General features: G+C 37.3%; 3 protein-coding genes across 3 annotated transcripts; all 3 read right to left on the minus strand.

Moving 5' to 3' along the window:
* Positions 1-1,901: 1,901 nt before the first annotated feature.
* Positions 1,902-5,366, minus strand: LOC135632917 (putative disease resistance protein RGA4). Its single transcript, XM_065141786.1, has one exon. It carries the CDS (start codon positions 5,349-5,351, stop codon positions 2,106-2,108), a length of 3,246 nt encoding a protein of 1,081 aa, XP_064997858.1. The 5' UTR covers positions 5,352-5,366; the 3' UTR covers positions 1,902-2,105.
* Positions 5,367-9,795: 4,429 nt separating this feature from the next.
* LOC135586327 (putative disease resistance protein RGA4) lies at positions 9,796-14,669 on the minus strand. Its single transcript, XM_065142506.1, has 2 exons — positions 10,628-14,669; positions 9,796-10,134 (listed from the first exon to the last, which is right to left on the minus strand). The coding sequence occupies exons 1-2, from the start codon at positions 14,508-14,510 to the stop codon at positions 10,031-10,033; spliced, it is 3,987 nt and encodes a 1,328-aa protein (XP_064998578.1). The 5' UTR covers positions 14,511-14,669; the 3' UTR covers positions 9,796-10,030.
* An 8,115-nt stretch (positions 14,670-22,784) lies between these two features.
* Positions 22,785-24,660, minus strand: LOC135632775 (putative disease resistance protein At3g14460). The gene is made up of 2 exons (XM_065141546.1): positions 23,400-24,660; positions 22,785-22,957 (listed from the first exon to the last, which is right to left on the minus strand). The coding sequence occupies exons 1-2, from the start codon at positions 24,497-24,499 to the stop codon at positions 22,945-22,947; spliced, it is 1,113 nt and encodes a 370-aa protein (XP_064997618.1). The 5' UTR covers positions 24,500-24,660; the 3' UTR covers positions 22,785-22,944.

Below are 24,660 nucleotides of genomic sequence, written 5' to 3' on the forward strand. Positions count from 1 at the left end.
ATATATATATATATATATATATATATATATATATATATATTGTAATTGATATTTGGAGGTTTTCACACTCTTCAATGATACCATTTTATTAATCTCCAATTCTTATGTAAATTTGCTATTTCTAAACTTTAAGAGGATATACATTTAAGTTTGTTTACGAACCTCATACTTTATAAGAGCATAAATTATAACCAAATAGAGTGGGAAATGAGAGAATATAATGCAAGGCAGATCATAGTCAAGATTTAGTTGAATTAGGTTACATTCAGTCATATTTTGATACTACCTTAGAGCAGTGTTTTCTTTGGTACGTTCCTGTGCTATTTTTTCACAGTCAAAGCAATAAAAGGTTACAAAAGCAAAGAGAATTCATCAATTCATATGTTTCCGAGTATTATATGTTTATGTAGATTTTTGGCTCACACATTATTTTATTACTTCAAGTATATGCTCCTACTCTTATCATGCTAATATGTGTTCATAATTGGTACTAAACATTATGAGTGATTTGTTTTATGTTTGTCATTTTTCTTTTCAGAAAATTGCAAAATAATCTTTTCATCATCTATCTTCTGGGAGTGGATGAAGTACAAAGGAATTAATTTGAACGATTGGTATTTGCATTGTTAACTCTTATAACACTTGAAATGTGGGGGCATAAATTAAAAAATAAATTATTCTTTATTGTCTGATGATTTCTCCACATGCAAAATTTACATGTTATTTTAAAATAAAATAAATATTTTAAAAGACATATATGATGCTCACATATAAACTTGAACGTGAGTTCTATCATTTGTATATAATACATTGACGAATCGGATATCTTAACACAGATAATTATTATATATTACTGTAAAATAATTTTATTTATAAAAAATAATAATTTATCAAGCTAGTAGAAAGCTTGCATTTGTCCAACATTTTGTGACAAATTTTCCTACAGAAATATAAGATGAAAAATCTAAACAAATAATTTTCATATAATATTTATTACATATTTCAATTTACAATCAATCCACTCACAACACATACGACAAATTCAATAACTCCTTAAAAATTCATAATATTCAAATCCAAATTACACATATACAAAGAAATCTAAAAGTGCAATGTTGTGTGACCTAACTTCCGTCTTAAAAGCTCCTTAAAACGATAATCCAAGCTACTCCATGTATCTGAAAATAAAAAAAAATTATATGAGCAAAGAAAATATTGTAACTCGCATACAAACAAAATTTATCATAATTAATTAATTTTTTTAACATAAGAATCATTTAAACATTCAATGCATGCATTCTAAAACATACATAAATATCAATTTTTTGTTTACATATAATTTACGAAAATTAAAATTTATATGTATTTTAAATGCTAAATAAATTGCTTATCATACTTTTTTTTTCCAGCAACATATATTTAAATATATTTTCATTATAAAAGCATAATACAACTAAAATCATATATCATATCATAAATCATTATAGTTTAAAAAAAAATCATTAACTAGTCATAACAAAATAAATATAGTTGAGGATTCATCGTAGAGAAATAAAATGCACCTTTTACAATTAAACCCTTACTAAGTCTTGTATTGAGTTTTATGTTCTTGGATAAAAAAATCTAACTATTACGGAGTGGTGTCAGAGACTCGGAAGGAAAAGCAACCGAAAACAACGAAAAACATTCAATGCATGCGTTCTACAATATACATAAATCTCAATTTTTCATACACATATAATTTACAAAACTTAAACTTTATATGTATTTTAAATGCTAAATAAAATGCTTCTCATACTTTTTCTTAAAAGCAACATATATTTACATATATTTTCACAATACAAGCGTAATACAAGTAAAATAATTGTAGTATAAAGAATTGCCAATAACTAGTCATAAAAAACATAAATGTAGTGAAATAAATTGTGCCTTTTACAATTAAACCCTTACTAAGTCTTGTATTTAGTTATATGTTCTTGCATAAAAATCTAGCTATTACTGAGTGGTCTCACAGACTTGGAAGGAAAACCATCCGAAAACAACGAAAACCCAATGGTTGGATGTGATGTACCTTCACGTATCTCCAATGGATCAACAGCCAAAAATCAACCCGAGCTCTTCATCTCGGCCAAGTGCTTTTCCAGCTGCTCCCTCAGCATCCGATGGCAATAACTGAAAATTAGATTCGTGAGGGACGTCGGTAGCCCCTTCTCAGGTAGCACCTGAATCTTCGGACATCTAATTATTTTTAAAAGCCGGAGGGAGGAAAGGGCATGCAACTCTCTCGGTAGCGATTGTAGATTCTCGCAATTGAAGAATTCTAGCGATCTGAGAGCTGTGAGGCTTCGCAACAACTGCTCCTCCTCATCAGACATCGTCGCTCGAGGAAAGTTTGAGATTGTGAGAGCACGGACGGATGGAAGTGTCCTTCTTAAGAGCGATAGTTTGAACAGGGCTGTGTCGTCGATGCATAATTTAGGCAGCGACAAACCCTCCACTTGCTCATTCCCTTTATTCAGCAACAGCTTGGGACATAGTTTGATGGTCAATTCTCTGAGGGATTCCAGAACTCGCAACCCGTCTATTGATCTCAACTCACCACATTTCCAAATCTTCAGATATTCAAGTCGTTTCAGGTGAAGCAGCGACGTTTCTGGAAGAGATTCTATGGACGAGCAGCCGCATATTTCCAATCGTGTGAGTGAGGTCAAATTGTGCAGGAAGCCCGGTAGCAATTTTCCCAGATTCCCACAGTCAGACAGCATTAGTTGCTTGATTGAGGGTGGGAGGAGGATGTCATTGTCCCCATCTTGCGTCATGCTCAAGAGCTTCGGGCAACTGCGGATTGACAACTTCTCAAGGGAGGTGAGCTCTTTAAACTCCTTCACCGGCAGCCACACGAGTTCAGCGCATTCCAATATCGCAATGTCACGGATATTTTGGAAGCTGTGCGATAGCAACCCTTCTTCCAGATTTCTTAGATTTGGACATTGAATTATTTCTAATGATGAAAGAGAAGCAGTTATACAACTGCCGCCTCCATGGATTCCTTCCCGTAACCCTGCAACTTCTGTCAATCCGACTTCATCTAATCTTAATGTTTCAAGCGGAGGGAGGGGTGGCAACCTCTTAAGCCTCGGGCACCGTACAATTTCAAGAATTCGCAAGCAGGGAAACAGCTGTCGGCCATCAGCCCAAGACCACTCTTCCCATTGTGGCATGCCCCTAAACTTGAGCTCCTCCAAGCTAGGAAAACACTTGTCTTGGTCTCTAGAACCAAAGAATCCATCGCCCACCTTCTTCACTACCGGCATTCTCTCGATGCGAAGAACCTTGAGATACGGCAGTTGTCCAAGACTCGGGAGTTCCTCCAGTGCCACCATGTTCTCCAGCACTAGCTCTTCCAGATTAGGCAAGAACTTGCTCTCTGTACTTAATCCATGACTTATTTGTTTCACTGCAGGCATTCCCTTCACGTAAAGTTTCTTGAGATTCGGTAGCTGTCCAATATATGAAAGATCCTTCCATGCTTTGCAGTTTATCAATCTAAGAGTTCTCAGATTCGCTAACAATTGTGCCTGCAGCCAACTGGGTGATCTGACACCAATGTACCCTACGATCATCAAACGTTGGAGAGCCTGATGTGGTTGGAGACCTTCAAGTACCTCCTCCGACCCAACTAATTCGTTGCCGTCCAAACTGGAGCCATCATCCGATGTCCATTCTAAGGCCAGTGCACCAAGGTACTGTTTGTTGTTCAGATTAGCCTTGTTTGCTTCTTGTTGACTCTCAACGTTCTCAAGGCTGGTAATTCGAAGTTCTCCATGAAGATATTTCAGACTGCCTAATTGGGCAACCTCGTGTCCCTTATCCTTGAGTACTTTAAATGAACACAGTCCTTGAAGAGAAGTCAGCTTCCCAACATCATTTATCTCGGAAATTATTTTGTCTTCTGCATTAAGATGCATCAAGTTGATCAACTTACTCATGCCGTGCGGGAAACTCTGTAGTTCACAGCCCCACAGATCCAGTACTCGCAAATTGTAAAGACCACATAACGACTCCGGCAGCCTCCTAAAGTAGAAGTTGTGAGATATGTCAAGATAGCGGAGGTGTATCGAGCCACCAATTGTCTCAGGCAACTCCCGCAAGCCACACCTCTGTAATATCAACACTCGAATGTTTTTTAATCTTTCAAACTGGAGGAACAAAGAGCCCTCGACTCCAATGTCATGCCAATGACTTTTATAATTGATCATGAGGGTCCGTAATTTCTCATAACAGGAGAACTCCATTAACTTAGTTTTATCGGTTAATGTTGCTGACAGATGACGAATCGTATTAGGGATCTCTTTCGACTCATCATCATCGATCATGCAAAACTCCCCCTCTGAAATAAACTGAGCAAGATCATGTATCAGGTCATGCATCATATATTCCCATCCCACAGGACCTTCCTGAAAGAAAGACCTATTCACTAAGTCAATGAAGTAGAGGCTTCTTGTATCCTCGATCGTCATATTGTTGTCTTGAGCAACGTAGCCTTCTGCCATCCAAAGCCGGACCAAGTCATCTCCTTCATAAAATCGATGATCTTTGGGGAACAGGGAACAAAAAACAAAGCACCGCTTAAGGTATGGGGGAAGACATTGATAGCTCAATTGTAGGACTGGCAGGACACCCTTTTCGTCATGCTGTAGTTGCCAGATTTCACTCCCTGCGATGTTTCTCCAGTGCTTCTCATTCATCTGCGGCTTCAACAACCCGCCTACCGTCCTTGCCGCAAGTGGCAACCCATTCAACCTGTAAGCGATCTTCTTTGCTATGGCTTCTAGCTGTGGACATTCACCGGCGTATTCGGAACCAAATGCACATTGCTTGAAAAATTCCCAATAGCTGGCGTCATCCAGACCATCTAGAGGGAACGGATTGCCAACCATGTCTGCAATCTTTTTAGAGCGAGTCGTAACCAAAATCTTGCTTCCGGGTTCTCCGTGCTTCAATGGTGCACAAAATCTTTCCCATTTCAGGCTGTCCTCGCTCCACACATCGTCGAGGACAAGCAGGAACCTTTTTGAGGTCAACTTCTCCTTAACTACCACTTGAAGTGTATCAAAGTTATTGAGATCACACGTATTCCTGGTTAAGGATTCTATGATCTCTTTGGTAAGCCTCTCCACGTTGAAGTTGTCGGATACACAGACCCAGACCTTAAGCTGAAAACAGTCCTGCACCCTCGCGTGGTTGTACGCTTGCTGAGCAAGAGTAGTCTTTCCGACCCCTCCGATCCCAACAATAGTTAAGGTAGAGATGCTACTGTTGCTAGATCCGGATCCGTCGGCAGATTTCATCAACAGTCCCAGAAGTTGATTCAGCTGTTCCTCTCGTCCGAATACTTGAGTTTCTATGGGTGAGGAAGTGGTGGTTCGTTCATCTGATATGAACAATTTATTAGTTATACAAATACTTAAATGCAAAGTATGATGGAATAGAAAAGTGTGTCGAATTATTATACATTGCATAATTGAGCATTGAGTCAAATCAAAAGCTCAATCTTGTTTTCCTGGTCATCGTCCAAGCTATTACTGATGTGAGATCTCTACGGGTAGTCCTTTAGATTGTGATCAGAATGCTGACAATGTTGTGGTGGTGGTTGTGGATGGTTACAAGCCTTCTTTGCAGGTCCCCTACCATGAAAAGGAGAACTCGTTTCTTTTATGATCACATATGGTGTAGACTAAAAGGTGAGCCTCAGATCTTTTCTTTTATGATCTGTTGACGAATTCTACGTACGTTGATAACTCAAGAATGGCCACTCATTTTACAATAAAGAGGTGTAGGCCTTTAGTTTTTTAGTATTAGGTGCATCAAAATATTCTCAAAATGCTCACACCAAACTGTCGTTCCTCTATAAACCACAGCGCAGAATATTATGATCATGTGGAAACATGACGTCGACACTCATGTTTACCATGATCAAAGCCCACGTCCGACTCAACGAGTCATTATTAAAGTTATTTCAATATTTTGTACATTATGATTTAGTTTCAAATTTTTATAGATTACTAATACCATAAAAAGTTATCATATCTCAAAAAGCTTTCCAATCTACAATTATTAAAAGTTACTAACAAATTAAGATAGTATCACTTTTAGGAAAGCAATCAGCACTAAGAGGGGGTGAATTAGTGCAACCGTAAAAACTACGTCGATTCAAAAAACCTTCGTACGATAAAAGTCGTTTACGCTGAAAATCAATTTTGGAAAGTTAATAACATGGAAGCATAGTGACTATCTAAGTAGTTTGTAGTAAGTAAATGACAAGAATAAAATGCAAACCAAAGAAGACGATAGTTTATAGTGGTTCGGTCAACCGTGACTTACATCCACTCATCTGATTCCTCTTCCGTCGAGGCTACCGGCATCCACTAACGATCTTTCTTTACTAGGCGAAGATCAACCTCCTTCTTACACCCCTCTTCTCCTTTTATCGGGTTTAGGAGATAACACTTATAAGTACTCACTCTCTTCTTAAGCTATTCTAACACTTAAACTCAAAGAGGTGGATTCTAAAGAAATTATAGTAGAGTTTTCTCACTTTTAAATGCTCTGTGCTTGTATGCTTTAACCAGGGATGAGAGAGGTATTTATAGGCTTCAAGTTGATTCAAACTTGGAGCCTAAAAACATCTCATCCTGGGTTCCCCGGGCATGGGTGGTACCATTGCCCAGTGTCAGTTTGGCGGACACTGTCATGGGTGGTACCACCACTTGGGAGGCTATGCTGGACGGTACCACCACCTAGCACCTTGCCCGGTACAACAGTCCAAACTGGCAATACCACCGCCTGACATAGTCTCAAAGACTATGCCATGACGGTGAGAATTCTTAGGACACTGTTTGGGCTTCTTATTGGGCCCAACACAGTTCTTACATGGGCCTAGCTGGCCCTTAATTGGGTTGGCCTAAATCCAAGTCCAATTATGTGCTAACTACGATTCCTAAGACATGTTCTAAGCTAAATATGTCCGTTAGTCTTGGTTCTTTCTATGAGCTTCCGACGATCTCTCGGCAATGTTCCGACGGACTCTTGGCAAGCTCCTAGACTTCACGACGATCTTCTTGGCGAGTTCTGACGAGTTTCTTGCAAAGCTCCGTGACTTCTCGGCTGGTTCTGCTAGAACTTCCAACGAACATTTAGACTTTCGACGAACTCTCGAACTCCCAACGATGTCGCGTCCTTAACTCCGGGACTTCATTTTGCTTCATGCCTAGGTCTCATAGTTAATCATGCACATGTAAAAATACACTTTGATCTAGACAATTAATACTAAGCATTAATCAAGTTGTTTGGCATGTCATTGGTCTCTCGACGTTTTATCCGATTCTTCGACGCATCGTCCTCTTTTGCGGCCTATTGCCCAATCGACAAGTTGACTCCGCAACTCCGATATCCTTGGCGCAATATTCACTCTTCTTAGCCCGATGCCCGAATACATGGCCCAAAGTCTTCTATCGATACGTCGACCGATCCACCGGTCCAACGCCTTATCTTCTGATATGTTCCTCTGACCCAACGTGATTTTTTTGTTTTAATTGTCTCATTCTGATCGAAGCATCCTGCGTCACTCAAAACACAGATTAAAATATTAATACTTATCAATTGGTTTCAACAATCACTATATAAAATTAATATCACTATCTTCCTGTTTAAGTTTAAAGTCTTAGTTACAACATTCATTTTTTTGACACTTAATTATCATCGTTAATAGAGATAAAATTTATCTTAAGAAATGGTATTGATATACTTTGTTGCATATATGTTGAAAACGAAGATTATTTTTTATTGTGAGATTATTATTGTCAAGAGTGAATTTGTTGTTTAGGATGAAGTCAAAATGATTTATGTGAAGTGAGAAGTCAGACTCAAATGCATGGGTGTGGATCTTTTGCAAAATTATTCTTACCTCTTAGATGATAAAAGAAATTTAGTTGAAGATATTTGACATATCTTTATGTGACTTGATTTTTTTTTATAATGTATGTATATAGAAAAAGGAATGAGACTACTAATTGACCGACCACATATATTATATTGTATAGAAATATATATATTTTTAGAGAGAAGAGTAGCTCTCTCAGCTAATTAATTTTTTATGCAGTTCTATAGAGCTCTTCTTCTAATTCTGCAGTTTAACTAATAAATTGTACTTTTAGAACAAAGAAGTAGACTATTTGGTGTCAGTTTGGATCTTTTATGATTAATGAACAAGTTCAAATAATTGAAAGATTGGTGGGTAGATTTCGTATACTTTATGAACAAGATGCAAATCACCTAATTAAGGGTGATGCATAAAATAAAGGTCAATGTCTCTCTTTTTTTTTTATTACAACTATTTTTGTATTCTAAAAAATATTTTTTACCATACAAGCGTATGCTCCATATGACTTGTACGTTATAATGCCAATGATTAATATGGTTAATACCTTATGATCATCCTTACTTCTTTTGTCTCGATGGAAGACACAACTTTAGGGGCCCATCCAAACCACAAGTAAGTAGCTTCATTTGTGGAGAAATCTGCTAAAATAAAAATAAAAATTAAGGGTTATCAGCCCCATGTGGTATGACTTTAAGAGGCTGAGTTTAGATGCAAAATCCATCTCGAGGAACAAAAGGAGGTAAATGGGATTGACAAGATGCCCCTAAATCTCCATTCAAATGACCATGAGATAAGTTATGTCAGCCTGCTACCTCCTCCTCTCACAATGCAGATGATAATTTCATTATGATTTTTGACATGATATATTATGTTCATTGAAAAGTTATATTGTGTCAACTGATACAGTGCTATTGTATCAACTTCATAATTAATCAATTAGAGATAGCTTAAAATCATGTTGCATGTTCTGAAATGTACCACATTAATAAAGAATCTGATTCTTAAGAACAAAAGCCAAATTCTTATAATCTGAAATGTACCACATTAATAAAGAATTTGATTCTTAGGAACAAAAGACACTCTTATGGGGACCTACTTAATGTTTATGGCAATAATTCTGTAATTAAAATAATTATATTATCAACCAAAGAATCTTCATTTGGTACATGGGAAAATTCATTGTTCTTGCTTCTGATTACTATGATGTTTTTACTTGCGTGACACGTTTTTTATGTTTGTTGAGGATCCTAATACCTATTTTTTCACGGGAAATGCAATAAAATGTTACAAAAGCAAGAAGAATTTATCAATTCATATGTTTCCTTAGTATTATAAGTTTGTGGTTTTTTTGGCCAACACATTACTTTATTACTTTAAGTTTATGCGCCTACTCTTATCATGCGAATATGTGTTCATAATTGGACTAAAACATTATGTGTGATTTGTTTTATGTTTATCTTTTTCGTTTTAGAAATTTATAAAATAATCTTTTCATCATCTGTCAGTGGATGAAGTGCAAAGTAGTGAATGACATTTAAATTCTAAAGGATAAAGGAAATATGCTGAACGATATATATAGTTACATTTTGTTACCTCTTATAACACTTGAAGAAATATGTCAAAACATCTAACTTTCAATAATTCTTGCGTATTATTTTAAAAATAAATATAAATATATAGAATGACGTATATGATGCTAACATATAAACTTTGACGTCAGTTCTATCACTTGTGCATGATCCACTCATCAATCATATGTCTCTGATCTCAACAAAGACAGTTTCTACATATTGCTGTAAAACAATTATATTTAGTAGAAAGCTTGCATTGGTCGAACGTAACAAAGTAATAAATTATTCTACAGAAATATAAGATAAAAAATATAAACAAATAAATTTCATATAACATTTATTACACATTTCAATTTATAATCAATCCATTCACAACACATACAACAAATTCAATAACTCCTTAAAAGTTCATAATATTGAAGTCCAAATAGCACATCAAATTCAATAACTTCTTAAAAGTTCATAATATTGATGTCTAAATAGCACATATACAAAGTAATCTAAATGTGCAATACTGTTACTCGGACAATTCTTCTTCTTCTTCTTCTTCTAAATCAGACAATTCTACTTCTTCTTCTTCTTCTTCTTCTTCTGAATCATATCTAGAGCTACTCCTTTTATCTGAAAATTAAAAAAAAATTATATGAGCAAAGAAAACATTGTAACTCATATATAGACAAAATTTACAATAGTTAAGTATTTTTTAAAATAAGAAATTTTTAAACATTCAATGCATGCGTTCTAAAATATACATAAATATCAATTTTTTATACATATATAATTTACAAAACTTAAACTTTATATGTATTTTAAATGCTAAATAAAATGCTCATCATACTTTTTCTTAAAAGCAACATATATTTAAATATATTTTCATAATAAAAGCGTAATACAAGTAAAATCATTATAGTATAAAGAATTGCCAATAACTAGTCATAAAAAACATAAATATAGTAAAATAAATTGTGCCGTTTACAATTAAACCCTTACTAAGTCTTGTATTTAGTTTTATGTTCTTGGATAAAAAATCTAGCTATTACAGAGTGGTCTTAGAGACCACTCTGTAGGAGCCAATGGTATCGATGCGGAGAAGCAATGGTTGGATGTGATGTACCTTCATGTATCTCCAATTGGTCAACAGGCAAAAATCGACCCGAGCTCTTCATCTCGTCCAAATGCTTTTTCAGCTGCTCACTCAGCATCGGATGGCAGCCAATGAAAATTAGATTCCTGAGGGACGTCGGCAGCCCCTTCTCAGGTAGCGACTGAATCTCCGGACATCCAAATATTGCTAAAAGCCGGAGGGAGGGAAGGGCATGCAACTCTGTCGGTAGCGATTGTAGATTCTTGCAATCCAAGAATTCTAGCGATCTGAGAGCTGTGAGGCTTCGCAACAACTGCTCCTCCTCACCAGACATCGTCGCTCGAGGAAAGTTTGAGATTTTGAGAGCACGGACGGATGGAAGTGTCCTTCGTAAGAGCGATAGTTTGAACAGGGCTGTGTCGTCGATGCATAATTGACTCACCGACGAACCCTCCACTTGCTTATTCCCTTCATTCAGCAACAACTCGTCTTTTGATCTCAACTCACCACATTTCCAAATCTTCAGATATTCAAGTCGTTTCAGGTGAACCAGCGACGTTTCAGGAAGAGATTCTATGGACGGGCAGTCGCCTATTTCCAATCGAGTGAGTGAGGTCAAGTTGTGCAGGCAGCCCGGTAGCAATTTTCTCAGATTCCCACAGTCAAACAGCACTAGTTCCTCGATCGAGGGTGGGAGGGGGATGTCAATGTCCCCATCTCGCGTCATGCTCAAGAGCTTCGGGCAACTGCGGATTGACAATTTCTTAAGGGAGGTGAGTTCTTTAAGCTCCCTCACCGGCAGCCACACGAGTTCCGCACATTCCAATATCGCAATGTCACCGATATTTGGGAAGCTGTGCGATAGCAACCCTTCTTCCAGGTTTCTTAGATTTGGACATTGACTTATTTCCAATGATGAAAGAGAAGCAGTTATACAACTGCCGCCTCCATGGATTCCTTCCCGTAACCCTGCAACTTCTGTCAATCCGACTTCATCTAATCTTAATGTTTCAAGTGGAGGGAGGGGTGGCAACCTCTTAAGCCTCGGGCATTGTACAATTTCAAGAACTCGCAAGCAGGGAAACAGCTGTCGGCCATCAGGCCAAGACCACTCTTCCAATTCTCGCATGTCCCTGAACTTGAGCTTCTCCAAGCTAGGAAAACACTTGCCTTGGTCTCTAGAACCAAAGAATCCATAGCCCACCTTCTTCACTGCCGGCATTCTCTCGATGCGAAGAACCTTGAGACTCGGCAGTTGTCCAAGACTCGGGAGTTCCTCCAATGCCACGTCCATCAGCACTAGCCTTTCCAGATTAGGCAAGAACTTGCTCTCTGTACTTAATTCATGACTTATATGTTTCACTGCAGGCATTCCCCCCACGTAAAGGTTCTTGAGATTCGGTAGCTGTCCAATACAAGAAAGATCCTTCCATGCTTTGCAATTTTCCAAACCAAGAGTCATCAGGTTCGCTAACAATTGTGCCTGCAGCCAACTGGGTGATCTGACACCAATGTACCCTACGATCATCAAACGTTGGAGAGCCTGATGTGGTTGGAGACCTTCGAGTACCTCCTCCGACACAACTAATTCATTTCCGTCTAAACTGGAGCCATCATCCGATGTCCATTCTAAGGCTAGTGCATCAAGGTACTGTTTGTTGTTCAGATTAGCCTTGCTTGCTTCTTGTTTACTCTCAACGTTCTCAAGGTTGGAAATTCGAAGTTGTCCATGAAGCTGTTTCAGACCGCCTAGTTGGGCAACCTCGCGTCCCTGATCCTTGAGTACTTTGAACGAAGATAATCCTTGAAGAGAAGTCAGCTTCCCAACATCATTTATATCGGAAATTATTTCGTCTTCCGCATTAAGATGCATCAAGTTGATCAACTTGCTCATGCCGTGTGGGAAACTCTGTAGTTCACAGCCCTGCAGATCCAGTACTCGTAAATTGTAAAGACCGCATAATGACTTTGGCAGCCTCCTAATGTAACGGTTGTGGGATATGTCAAGGTAGCGGAGGTGTATCGAGCCACCAATTGTCTCTGGCAACTCTCGCAAGCCGCAGCTCTGCAATATCAATACTCGAATGTTTTTTAATCTTTCAAACCGAGGGAACAAAGAGCCCTTGACTCCAAAGCCATACCAATGACTTTTGTAATTGATCATGAGAGTCCGCAATTTATCATAACAGGAGAGCTCCATTAACTTAGTTCCATCGGTTAATGTTGCTGATAGATGACGAGTCGTATTAGGGATCTCTTTCGACTCGTCATCATCGATCCTGCAAAACTCTCCCTCTGAAATAAATTGAGCAAGATCGTGTATGAGGTCATGCATCACATATGTCGATCCCCAAGGAGCTTCCTGAAAGAAAGACCTATTCACTAAGTCAAAGAAGTAGCGGCTTCCTATAGCCTCCAGCGTCATATTGTCTTTCATATTGTCTTGAGCAACGTAGCCTTCTGCCATCCAAAGCTGGATCAAGTCTGGTTCATAAAACCGACAATCTTTGGGGAACAGGGAACAGAAAACAAAGCACCGCTTAAGGTGTGGGGGAAGACCACGATAGCTCAATTGCAGGACTGGCAGGAGACCCTCTTCGTCTTGCGGTAGTTGCCAAATTTCACTCCCTGCGATGTTTCTCCAGTGCTTCTCATTCATCTGCGCCTTCAACATCCCGCCTACCGTCTTTGCCGCAAGTGGCAACCCCTTCAACCTGCCAGCGATCTTCTTTGCTATGGCTTCTAGCTGTGGAAATTCACCTTCGTCTTCGGAACCAAATGCACATTTTTTGAACAATTTCCAATAGCTGGTTTCATCCAGACCTCCTAGAGGGATCGGATTGCCGACCATTTCTGCAATCGTTTTAGAGCGAGTTGTAATCAAAATCTTGCTTCCTGGTTCTCCGTACCTCAATGGTGCACAAAATCTTTCCCATTTCAGACTGTCCTCGTTCCACACATCGTCGAGGACAAGCAGGAACCTTTTTGAGGTCAAGTTCTTCTTAAGAACCACTTGAAGTGTATCAAGGTTGCTGAGATCACACTTATTCTCGGTTATGGATTCTATGATCTCTTTGGTAAGCCTTTCCACGTTGAAGTTGTCTGATACACAGACCCAGACCTCATGCTGAAAATAGTCCTGCACCCTCTCGTGGTTGTAGGCTTGCTGAGCAAGAGTAGTCTTTCCGACCCCTCCGATCCCAACAATAGTTAAGGTAGAGATGCCACCGTCGCTAGATCCGGATCCGTCGGCAGATTGCAGCAACAGTCCCAGAAGTTGATTCAGCTGTTCCTCTCGTCCGAATACTTGAGTTTCTATCGGAAAGGAAGTGGTGGTTCGGGGCACTACTGACGTTATCATCTGTCTCTCATCAGCATCTAAAGTAGTAATGAGATCCTTTGTGCAAGTAGTGATTTTATCTAACTTCATCTGAATTTCCCTCACTCTATTCACATCATCTTCTCTACCGAAGAAGCGACTGGTAAATTTAGGAACCGAAATTTTCATCTTTTTCCAAGGAAAGTGACCGGAAGAAGAAGAAGAAGATTGGTTACTTGCCTCATCACCCTGAGCTCCTTGTTGCTCGATCTGTTGCTTCAGAACCCGGAACTGGATCTCGTCAAGCAAGTCCTCAGCGTCATAAGCAGTGTCCTTCAGTTCCATCACCAATTCCTTCAATTGCTTTTTCGTGTCTTCATCTTTAATCCACATGTTCTCGACTCTGCCGATGATGTGCTTAGTCCCGGTAAGAGTAGTCTTCAGCTTGAGGAGGTCAGTTCCGTCTCCGGGCTTAGCTCCGATTCCGAACACCTCCGACAACCTTGGGATCGCATCGTCGCTGATCTTTTCTATCAAGCTCCCGATGAAAGCCTCTCCGAGCGATCCCAAGCCTGCTAGTATCCACGACGACATCGCAGTGCAGGGCTGATCCTTCTTCTCCGAGCACAAAGGGGCAGAGGATTCTCAGAGTAGATGGATATTTGCAGCGGCAAGGACTTCTCCTCCTCAAGAAGAAGTCTTCTTCGAAAGCGAGGTTAGCAGCATCAATTCTTCTCGGAAACTGTCTCCTAACTAATTCGTTAGATTGATCTGAACCAATTCTGCACCACTTTCTGGAAGTGTGCATTCAACCATCTATAGGACTTTCGAGTATTTCCACCAAATTTTCTTTATAAAAAATATTAAATAATTATACTATTAAATAATTTTTTAAAAATTATATTTTCTATTATCTCCTGAGAAATATCTCTTTTTTTTTTCCCATGTAGTATTACTTCTTTTATAAAATATAAAAAATATCCTTGATATTGGCCTAGCCATACAAAAAAAATGACCAGGGTCAATAGTAATTAAACTAAACAAAAATATATCAATTGAACATGAATCAATTTGATGCAACCTTTCTTTCTCCATGTCCGATTTTGTCTTTTTCTTTGTATCTTCACGATTTTGTCAATTTGATGCAAGTCTTCTCAACAAAAAGACCCCCATAAGGAATTCTTCTCAAGTTCTCTTTATAAAAATTATTTATAAAATATTTATTATAATAGTTTAATATATCATACTATTTGGCATTTGTGCAGAGTTAAAAATAATATAAATATTTACTAAAATAGATGGTACACTCTAAATGCTTTTTAAGATATAGAAAAACGATTTACATGTAAGTTTCAACTTTGAATATAAATTACTAGATAAGTTATTTAAAAAAAAACTTATGTTTTCTTATCTCACACGAAGTGTCTCATGTTTTCTCTTTTTGGCATAACACTTTTTTTTTATATAAAATACAAATACCCTTAACATTAACATAACCCTATGAAGAAAATGGCTCAGGTAAATAGTAGTTAAATCAGAAAAAAAATCAGTTTAAGGTAAATCGATTTGACACGATCAATCATTGTTTATGTCCTACCAATATGAATTGTTCGTCTCAATCTTATTAAGCCGACTTCATCTTTGTCTTTATATTTTTGCCTTTGTCTTTAATACTTCTCGAGGTACAAGCTTGTTTGACTAAAAATTCTCTGAAAGAAACTCTCTCTAGGTCCTCTAGATAAGAAGTGTCCCACAAGGAACACTTCTAAAACCCTCTTGATAAGAAGTCTCCCGTAAAGAATCTTTCCGAAGTCAACGGGATAACTTTCCCATAGGGTTTGTACGTTGTGTTTCACAATCTCATGTTAGTCACTTTCTAATGCTTTTTGGAGCACTTTAGATTCTATTAAGTATTTCTATTCAATAGGTATTTCACAGTTAAAATGTTTAGGATTTGATATATTCTCCAAACAATGCTTAATTTAGAATTACACGGATTGCTTATGATGGCAAAAAGACTTTTGGGAAAAGTATATATCGAAAATCTGCCTTCTAATATATCGGCCATTTGTTTGTGAAAAAAGAGTGAATGTTTTAATCAGCCTGCTTGATGTGAAAAACTGAAATTTTGTTGTTTGCTAAGAAATGAAAAAATTTGTGATTACACTGATTGCTTAGGATGTAAAAACTTCATAGAATTCTCTCATGTACTTCTGATACTTGTTTCATGTAATTGAAATGATTTTTGACTTAAAAATATTTTAATTTCAGTTTAAATTAACTAAAAAAGGTAAGATGACATGAAGTCAGTCTTTTAAAGATTGAATTCACTTAAACTACCTAATTTACAGGAGTTAAAAATAGAAAAGAGGTTCTTTTTTTAGAATTCACCCTAGAATTACCTCATATCATTAAGAATGGGTTATGAAGTGAATTTGACCACTTTTTCAATATTTTTGTTCATTTAAATTAGGAATTTACAATTATTTGATTCAATTTATGATTGATATTAGTAAATTATTGGTTTTTGGGTCAGTTAATGTTCCATTTTCTTCTTCATTTTACTTTGACAATGTTTTCCAATGACCCTGTATGACTTTTTTTAAACATAGGGTCTCAGTTATACTGATTTTCCATATGGTTATACTGATTATCTATGATCCTTTATTTAAAATCAATGACATCTTATCTAAAATTAGGGTAAATCAAGTCTTTTTTGTTTTACTAACTTTTCTTTGAATCACCTTTAAACTTTGATAATCAGTTTAGTGAATTTTGATTTATTTTTAATTTATTTTAAATATGAATTGATAGTTTTTTTATCCCACTTAATTTGAAATTGTTCACTTTTTTTAATTTTTTAGTCCAATAATGCTTTGTTTAATCAAACATTGTACTTTACTTCGATAATGTGTTCCCATGACTCTTCGTGATATAAATGAAAAATCTTAAGATACACTGATTTTTTTTATACAGTATTACATTATTTCTGCCCATTATTAGAAAGCAATATAACCCTATTCAAAATAGTATAACTCGTGTATCAAAAAAAATATTTTTTTTCAAAACCCTAGTGAACTTTATCCCACGTATTTAAAGTCATTTTTGGCCAAAAAAAAAAAATCTTTACTATTTCAACTTAGATAGGCCAAAAAAAAAAAGAAAAGGGCAAAAGAAATTTAACTTTTTAAGTGTTGATTTTACTGAAATCCAAATCCATATCTAGAGATATATGGTTACTCATTTTTAAATAAATTTATATTAATTACGATTATATCTTTATTATTGATACTGTAAATAATTTTTATTTATCTTGTCATAATATATAGATCTGATTCCTGTCTTTTATTTTCCTTATAACTTGTTCCATTATCATAATCCGGACCTAATAGGTTAACTAATCTATTAATTTTATTTTACTTAATATTTTAATCAGAATACTTAAGTTAAAGTTGATAGTAATATACTAATCCGTCTTTTATAAGTTAATCTTAATTTTATTTTAATATATGACTAATTGAGGTGTTACAATCGTGTTTCTCTAAAGTAATAAATTGTAGTCATCTTCTTCTCATATCCAATATTATTTACTTTTAGTGAAAAATATTTTATCATTGTAAGTATTATTATATGTTTCAACTGTATAATATTTTTCATAAAATGAAAATAAATTGAGAGCCAAAATTCTATAAATATCAAAACAATGACATAAAGAATTTTTTTCTCAAAGCTGCTATATGATCTCTACACTTGTAATTCATTGTGGGAGTGAGGAAAATTATCATAGTCCCTTCTCCTTCAACTTATTTATATGATAGTTGATAAAGTATATTTTCATTCGTGAGCTACTTGACGATGGATGTATAACTAGTTGATAATTTTTCTTCTTTATCATTTTAATCATATAAATAATAGGTGCCATGAGTATACTTTACTAATGAATTTATATTTTTTCAATCCATTTGTTATAATTATGATATGCAATATTGTTGCTTATTTCTCTTTCTTTAAGTCTAGGTATGTAAGAAAAACTATTTTTTAAAATATTTTTTGCTAAATTTTTGCATGTATCTATATGGTAGTGGCTTTACAATAGTCCATATAGTATTTTTTTCTTATACATCAGTCATAGTATTTTTTAAAAGATGAATCATACAATAATCATAATTTATTTTTGGAAAGATCTCCTTCACAATTTTATTCGAAAAATCATATATATGGTTTATACCTAACCAATGAAAAAATCATTTGAAGCAAATTTATCACCTTCACTATAATAAACCAAGATATATAACAAGAAAAATATCATCTTGAAGACCATAGTTTTCAACCTACATTCCTTCAATATTATTATCATAATATTCTCACTTAAGATAGCTTGCTCACTAACAACATCAAATAAAGTATAAATATTAGGATCAATGTTACCTTTCTTCAATCAATCCATTTTCAAACACATCATCACTTTTATCATCTTCCTCATAACAAATGAGTTATTTAAGTCTAAATTGTAATTATCAACCCATGAGATATCTGACATATCATTTTAATATAGTCTTGATGCCGCACCTAATGTTTGATTAACAATGCCATCATGAATAACAAAAACTGCTTAGTAAAGAGGAGCATCCTATAATGAGATCATTAGAACAACAATAACAACAACAAGGGTTATAAGCTTAAATTTAATAAAATACAAGCTATAAGTGTCATAAATCTAAAAACATTTATAAAAAAAATCACATTCTTGAGTTTCATAAAACATCAAACTATAGTATACCATTTTAATCATTTTATAATATCCTTGACAAAACAAAAAATAGTGATTACTAGAAGATGAAACAAATCTTTTCACTTTGAATCAAAGTTTTTCTTTAATCTCATTGATGAGCTTCACGCATAAGTAAAAAGGATGAAATCAATAAACCATATTCAATAACTAATAAAACAATAAAAGGAATGTCCAAGTCTATCAAAAAAATATTTCTAATACTAATAACCTCATAAAACCTATATATATATTTTTTATAATTCTTAATAAATAACAAGGACTAGTATGTCTTGTTAGGATCGAGAGCACTAAGAGGGGGGGGGGGGGTGAATTAGTGCAGCGGAAATCTTACAGCAATTTAAAAGCTAAAGCTGCGTTCGTCCGATAAAAAATGATTTTGATATAAAAGCAGAATCACAGTGCAGTTTGCGTCTAAACACAGTTTGCGTCTAAGCACAGTTTGCGTCTAAGCGCAGTTTGCGTCTAAACTCAATTTTACGTCCAAACGCAGTTTTACGTCAAAACGCAGTTTTACGTCAAAACGCAGTTTTGTGTCTAAACGCAGTTTTACGTCTAAACGCAGTTTTGCGTCTAAACGCAGTTTTACGTCTAAACGCAGTTTTACGTCTAAACGTAATTTTACGTCTAAATGTAGTTTTGCGTCTAAAAGCAGTTTTGAACCTTGAAAAGCGTTTTACGTAGAAAGCAATTTGCAGTTATAAATGGAATCCGAATGTAAGCGTAAATTGCAGTGTGAAGATCGTACGAAAACACGATTTACGTTTGAATGCAGATTCTGAAAGATCAGAGCTTAGAAACTCGTTCGTAAAGGCGCAGAGGGCAGTAGCAATGTAGGAGGTTTGCAGTAATGATAAAGTGCTCAAGGTAAAAGCAAACCAGAGATTTAGAGTGGTTCGGTCAGTCTTGACCTACTCCACTTTTGGCTTCCTCCTCCGACGAGGTCACCGACGTCAACTAGCTGCCTTCCTTCAATGGGCGAAGGCTAACTGCCCTTTTACAGTTTCTCTCCTTTTGACAGGCTCAGGAGACAACCTTTACAGATCCTATCTCTCCTCTCTTTACAACTCAAGACTTGAAGAACAGAAGGAGGAGAACTTTAGGACTTTACACAAATTTGAGCTCTTAGAATCACTGAAAAGATCAAGAATTCGGTGTGAATCTATTGTCGATTCAGTGTTGAATGGGTGGGGTATTTATAGGCCCCAACCCAATTCAAATTTGGAGCTCAAAACGATCAAATCCCGGAATTCCGGGATCAGGCGGTTGCACCTCTTGACTGGAGAGGTGGCACCGCCTGGCAGAGCTCGAAGACTGAGCTCAGGCGATTGCACCTCTCTGCCAGAGCTCGAAGACTGAGCTCAGTGGTTGCATCGCCTGGCAGAGCTCGAAGTCTGAGCTCGGTGGTTGCATCACCTGGCAGAGCTCGAAACTGAGCTCAGGCTGATGCACCTCTCTGCCAGAGGTGGTTGCACCTCTCTGCCAGAGCTCGAAGACCGAGCTCAGGCGATGCATCACCTGTCCAAAGAGGTTGCACCTCTCTGCCTAGAGCTCGAAGACCGAGCTCGGTGGTTGCACCTCTTGGCAGAGCTCGAAACTTGAGCTCTGGCGGTGCTACCTCTTGACAGAGGAGGTTGCACCGCCCAGTCTCGCCTGGAGACTGAGCCCTGGGCGGTTGCACCTCTTGGCTGGGGCGGTTGCACCGCCCAGTCCCGCTGGAAGACATGGCCTGGGCGGTTGCACTGCCTGGCTGGGGCGGTTGCACCGCCCAGTCCCGCAGCCCAGGCGGTTGCACCTCCTGGCCTAGGCGGTTGCACCTCCTGGCCTAGGCGGTTGCACCGCCTGGTGCAATCAGGGTCCGAATGGTTCGCTCCATTCGGCCCAATTTGAATCTTTTCAGGGGCCCAATTGCCCCAAGATTAAGCTAATGGGATCACCTCCCATTTTCAAGCTTAATCATCGTGCTAACTACGATTAACTCTAAGACAACTCCTGCAGCTTTGCTCCGATGCGTCAATCGCTTCTTCCGGCGAGTTTCCGGCGAACTTCCGTCGATCATCCGATAAACCCTCGGTGATCCTTCTGCGGACATCCGGCATACTCCTGGACTTTGCGACGATCCACTTGGCGAGTTCCGACGAGCTTCGCTTGGCAAGCTTCTGGACTTCTCGGATCTGTTCTCGCTGAACCTCCGACGACCGTCCGAACTTCCGTCGAACTCTCGAACTCCCAACGTGATCATGATCTTGACTCCGGCGCAACACCTGCTGCTTGTCTTACTCTCATCGTAGTTAATCCTGCACAACAAATCAAAACTTCGATCGAGACAATTAATCCTAAGCAATTAACCAAGTTGTCCGACATGTCATTGGTCTCTCGACGCTTCGTCCGATTCTTCGGCGCATCGTCCTCTCCTGCAGCCTATTGCCCAATCGGCCAGTTGACTCCGCAACTCCGATATCCTTGGCACAATACCCGCTCTTCTTGGCCGAATGCCCGAGTTCACGGCCCGAAGCCTTCTGTCGATACGTCGACCGATCCATCGGCCCGACGTCCAATCTTCTGACATGTTCCTTCGGCACAACATGATTTTCCTACTTTAATTGTCTCATCCTGATCGAAGCATCCTGCGTCACTCAAAACGCAGATTAAATCATAAACATATATCAAGTAGTTTTATTATCAAAATACGAGATTCAACATGTTTAACTATAATTTCTCATATATACTTAGATAAGAAATATCAAATGTAGCTCATAAAAAACAGTAAGAGAAAGAGAAGGATAATGATAGGATGAAGTAGGAGAATGAGAGGCAAGTCTCCCTTTAGTTCCAGAAGAAACACAAAAGCCACACCTCACACCACCTTTGAACCCATTTTGAATCAGAGCAAAAGAATTCTTATAGAGCCAAAGTGAACTCATGAGACTGGTGGTCAATTAATTAGTCATTGTTTGTGCAGAAAAATAAAGCACACAATAAGTAAAACCGTAAAGTAAGAAAAAAATAGTCCATATATATATATATATATGGAGGCGCTCTTCCTGAAAAAAGGATTTTGTTTGAAGGAAATCTCCATATTTACTATCTATATTATGATGCATATAAAAACTTTCTTTTTCACTATCTCCTAATTAATATTTTTTTTATGTATTCTTCTATCATTTTATTGTTCGGTCTTTGTGAAACCACTCGGTCCATCGAGGAGTGGTGGAAAGCTTCTCCGTCGCGAGACGGTCATGGCGTCCGCCTTCGAGTGGGATCGGCTCCCTGATGATCTACAATGTTCTAGTTGATCGGTCTTGATATGTCATTATGTAAATACAGGGCAATCTTTTATTTATTGTGGAAAGCTTTTATAAACTTGAAGTCTATTTCACGTGTATTTTGATTCTGCTATGCTTAAACCTGATGACTAGTTTCATTCCCTTATATGTTGTTTAGTGCAATTTGAAGAAGCATCTTAATGTTCTTTTCATCCGTCACTCTTCAGATTTTTACTAATTGATAGCATAATTAGCGGATTGATGGAACAAAAATGGGCAATAGGGTTATTTGTTTCTTGCTTTAAGGCCAAGCTGGCCACTTTAGGCTTTCTACACTTCCTTCTTTATCACATATCCTCTCCTCTGCCCCATTAAAAATTAACCTTGCGAACTCTACTCCCTTGTCGAAGACCAATAGGTTAATTGTAGCCACCAGCCCACTTACAAATAAAAAGCTTTACCTTGGAAGCACTCAAAGCTGTATACACAAATGCCATTTTCAATGGATATGTCTTCTTTGATCATTTTGATCTCTGTGCAATGCATCAACCGGACTTATAAGAAAGCACATTCAAATTTATTAGATAAGCAACAGCATACAAACTCAAATATCTCTTATGCACAATAAAAATCATTTCTACATATTATTATAATTTTTTTATAGATAAAAAATAATTTGTGTCAGTCAAGAGGGGAAGCTATAACGCCCTTTAGCTAGTAGAAAGCTTGCATCGGTCCAACATCACAAAGTTATAAAATTTCCTACAGAAATATAAGATGAAAAATCTAAACAAATAATTTTCATATAATATCTATTACATAATTCAATTTATAATCAAGCCACTCCCAACACATACAACAAATTCAGTGACTCTTTAAAAGTTCATAACATTGAAGCCCAATTACACATATACGATTTAATTTAAATGCACAATACACTTAAATCGTTCTTCAAATCATATCCGCAAATGAGCTACTCCTTCGATCTGAAAATAAAAAAAAAAATAATATGAGCAAAGAAAATATTGTAACTCTCATAAAAACAAAATTTATCATCCTTAAGTATGTTTTAAACATTCAATGCATGCATTCTAAAATATACATAAATATCAATTTTTTTATACGTATATAATTTACAAAACTTAAACTTTATATATATTTTTTAAATGCTAAATAAAACGCTTATCATACTTTTTCTTAAAAGCGACATATATTTAAATATATTTTCATAATAAAATCGTAATACAAATAAAATCATTATAGTATAAAGAATTGCCAATAACTAGCCATAAAAAACATAATTATAGTGAAATAAATTGTGCCTTTTACAATTAAACCCTTACTAAGTGTTGTATTGAGTTTTATGTTCTTGGATAAAAAATCTAGCTATTTCAGAGTGGTCTCAGAGACTACGAAAGGAAAACCTACCGAAAACAGAACAACGTTGCTTCTGTCAATCCGACTTCATCTAATCTTAATGTTTCAAGTGGAGGGAGGGGAGGCAACCTCTGAAGCTTCGGGCATCTTACAATTTCAAGCCTACGCAAGCAGGGAAACAGCTCTCCGCCATCAGCCCATGACCACTCTTGCCATGCTGGCATGTCGCTGAATTTGAGTTCTTCCAAGCTTGGAAAACATTTGCCTTGATCTCTACAACCAAAGAACTCGTGGCCTACCTTCGTCACTGCTGACATTCTCTCGATGCGAAGGATCTTAAGACACGGCAGTTGTCCAATACAAGGGAGTCTCTCACAAGCTGGAATGTCCTCAAGATGTATCTTTTCTAGCTTAGGTAACCAATTCTTGTCTATATGATTAAAGAATTCATGTCCAATCTCTTTCACTGCTGGCATTCGCTCGATGTGAAGAACCTTGAGATTTGAAAGTTGTGAAAGACTCGGGAGTTCCTCCAATGCCACCATGTTCTCCAGCACTAGCTCTTCCAGATTAGGCAAGAACTTGCTCTCTGTACTTAATCCATGACTTATTTGTTTCACTGCAGGCATTCCCTTCACGTAAAGGTTCTTGAGATTCGGTAGGTGTCCAATACATGAAAGATCCTCCCATGCTTTGCAATTTTTCAAACCAAGAGTTATCAGGTTCGCTAACAATTCTGCCTGCAGCCAACTGGGTGATCTGACACCACTGTACCCTCTGATCGTCAAACGTTTGAGAGCCTGATGTGGTCGGAGACCTTCGAGTACCTCCTCCAAAACAATTAATTCATTGCCGTCTAAATCAGAGCCATCATCCGATGTCCATTCTAGGGCCAGTGCATCAAGGTACTGTTTGTTGTTCAGATTAGCGTTGCTTGCTTCTTGTTTACTTTCAACGTTCTCAAGGTTGGTAATTCGAAGTTCTCCATGAAGCTGTGTCAGATCGTCAAATTGACCAACCTTGTGTCCCTGATCCTTGAGTACTTTGAATGAAGATAATCCTTGAAGAGAAGTCAGCTTCCCAATATTATTTATCTTGGAAATTATTTCCTCTGCTGCATTAAGATGCATCAAGTTGATCAACTTGCTCATGCCGTGCGGTAAACTCTGTAGTGAACAGCACCACAGATCCAGTACTCGCAAATTGTAAAGACCACATAATGACTCCGGCAACCTCCTAATGTAATGGTTGTAGGATATGTCAAGGTAGCGGAGGTGTATCAAGCCACCAATTTTCTCAGGCAACCACCGCA

The sequence above is a fragment of the Musa acuminata genome, chromosome BXJ3-3, assembly GCF_036884655.1.
Source record: "Musa acuminata AAA Group cultivar baxijiao chromosome BXJ3-3, Cavendish_Baxijiao_AAA, whole genome shotgun sequence".
NCBI lineage: Eukaryota > Viridiplantae > Streptophyta > Magnoliopsida > Zingiberales > Musaceae > Musa > Musa acuminata.